This window comes from Nicotiana tomentosiformis, chromosome 4, assembly GCF_000390325.3.
Source record: "Nicotiana tomentosiformis chromosome 4, ASM39032v3, whole genome shotgun sequence".
In the NCBI taxonomy this organism is placed as follows: Eukaryota; Viridiplantae; Streptophyta; class Magnoliopsida; order Solanales; family Solanaceae; genus Nicotiana; species Nicotiana tomentosiformis.
This window is the reverse complement of record NC_090815.1, coordinates 77,680,574-77,682,881: the sequence shown is the minus strand read 5'-3', so window position 1 is coordinate 77,682,881 and position 2,308 is coordinate 77,680,574. Positions and strand designations below refer to the sequence as shown.

Below are 2,308 nucleotides of genomic sequence, written 5' to 3'. Positions count from 1 at the left end.
GGACCTCCCGTAAGGCTGGGACAATAACTCTTGATGTGACCCATATCTCCTCACTCGAAACAACCCCTCCCTACAAATGGCAGTGGGGACTGGAGGGGGCCCCGAGCACCAGAATACCTGCTAGAAGAACCTGGTGCCGATGAGCCCTGAACTGAAGGTGCATGGGATGAACTCTGAGCTGGTAGGGAACTGAGAGATGATTGGCCCTGATGATAACTATATGAACCATGGCAGGATGATTCACCAGGGTGAACTGGATGACCCGTCTAAGCGTGCCTGTAAGGACGACCCCTGCCGTGGTAGAACTGACCCCTAGAAGGAACTTCACTGAATCCACCCTGTCCATGAGGCCTCCTTCTCAACCCGCTCCTGGCTGCGAACCATCTCAATCTGACGAGCAATGTTGACAACCTCATCAAAAGTAGCACCAGACACTCTCTCTCTAGTCATAACCAATCGCAGCTAAAAAGTGAGGCCATCTATGAACCACCTGATCCTCTCCCTGTCTGTGGGAACCAACCAGACAGCATGATAGGCCAACTTAGAAAATATCATCTCATACTGTGTCACAAACATATCACCCTGACGAAACTGCTCAAACTGCCTGCGCAACTCCTCTTTGCGGGACTGAGGCACTAACTTATCCAGGAATAGAACGGAGAACTCCTGCCATGTAAGGGGTGCTGCACCGACCGGCCTATGCCTCTCGTAAGCCTCCCACCAACTGAAGGCATCCCCAGAGAAATGAAAGGTAGTAAACGAGACCCCACTGGTCTCTAGAATACCTGTTGTACGGAGTATCCTCTGGCACTTATCCAAGTAGCCCTGTGCATCCTCTCCCTCTGTACCACTGAAAGATGGAGGCTGGAGTATCCCAAACCTCTCCAATCTGCGATGCTCATCATCAGGCATGATAGGAACCACATAGTCCTGAGCGGCTGCAATAGGATGGGCTAGTGGTACCCCCGGTGTCTGGAGTCCCTGTACCACCTGCTCTGGTGTGCGGGTGACGGGAGTCTAAGCACCTCCCCCGGCCTGAGAAGTGGCTGCTGCGGTCGAAATAGAGACCGCCTGAGCAAGACTGGTGCATGCAATTAGAATCTGAGCTAAGGCCTCCTGAAGGCCTGGAATCACAATAGGCACAGCTGGTGCCTGAACTGGTCCCACTTGTGCATCCGCAACTGGGACCTGATCCAGAACTGGGGCAACTGGTGGATTTGTAGGTGTTGCCCTAGCTGTTGTGCGAGCTGTACATCTACCCCTACCGCAGCCCCTACCGCAACCCCGGCCTTTCGCGACCCTGACGGGTGGTACTGGTGGCTGTCCATCCTGCCCAGTAGTACGTGTCCTCAATATCTATGAGAGAAAAGAATAACAGAAGTTTAATTACCAGAATCAAAAGATTCATACGATAAGAATTCAAGAATGTGGAATTTCCTAAGGGTTCGACAGCCTCTCGAAGATAAGTACAGACGTCTCCGTACTGATCCGAAAGACTCTACTAAACCTGCTTGAGACCTATGTAACCTAGGCTCTGATATCAACTTGTTACGACCCAAAACCAAACATCATTATGACGCCTATCATGTAACTAGGCGAGCCAACTACTCAGCCAGTTCAACCAAATAAAAGCTTTGAAAATTAACGGAAGCAGTTAATATTTAAGAAACCATTTAAAAACCAAAATAAAACCACAACGCAATACGAACCCCTCCCAAAGATCGGGGTGTCACCGAGTACATGAGCATCTATGTCAGGATAGAGTCTACTACAATGTATAGAGAATAAAAACTGAAATACAAATAGAGATAAAGAAGGAGAGTTAAGGCCTGTGAATGCCGTGCAGCTACCTCGATAGTCTCTAAACTCTGAAGCCTCAATCAGCAACCGCCGTGACGAGAAGTGTCTGGATCTGCACACAAGGTGCAGGGAGTAACGTGAGTACATCCAACTCAATAAGTAACAAGTCCAAACTTTGGACTGAAAGGTAGTGACGAACTCAACCGGTACAGATAAAATAGAAATAACTGTGCAGAAACGTAGGCATGCTTTCAAGTTAAATAGATAGTTCAAAACAGTAAAGTAGATCAAGTTTGAACAATGTGAAGAATATATCTCTTCTACTTTTACATGCCAATGCACATACTGTATCTGATGCACCATGCTGACAGCCTCATATGCTCACGCTCTCAAATGCTCAACCACTCGATATTGTATATGGCTCATACGGCCCAGGGAAGATCTATCCCGGAATATATAAATCACTGACCATCAGTCACCTAGTACCGAGGAAGGCCAATCCAACCCT

General features: G+C 48.3%; 1 protein-coding gene across 1 annotated transcript; it reads right to left on the bottom strand.

The window, feature by feature from the left end:
* Nucleotides 1-324: 324 nt before the first annotated feature.
* Nucleotides 325-912, bottom strand: LOC138909986 (uncharacterized). The gene is made up of 2 exons (XM_070201204.1): nucleotides 491-912; nucleotides 325-442 (listed from the first exon to the last, which is right to left on the bottom strand). Exons 1-2 carry the CDS (start codon nucleotides 910-912, stop codon nucleotides 325-327), a joined length of 540 nt encoding a protein of 179 aa, XP_070057305.1.
* Nucleotides 913-2,308: the final 1,396 nt, after the last annotated feature.

Coding starts and splice junctions, on each gene's coding strand:
- LOC138909986 (XM_070201204.1), bottom strand. CDS start 912: ATGCCTGATGATGAGCATCGCAGATTGGAGAGGTTTGGGATACTCCAG. Junction 443..490: donor ACAGACAGGGAGAGGATCAG/GTGGTTCATAGA, acceptor GGTTATGACTAG/AGAGAGAGTGTCTGGTGCTA.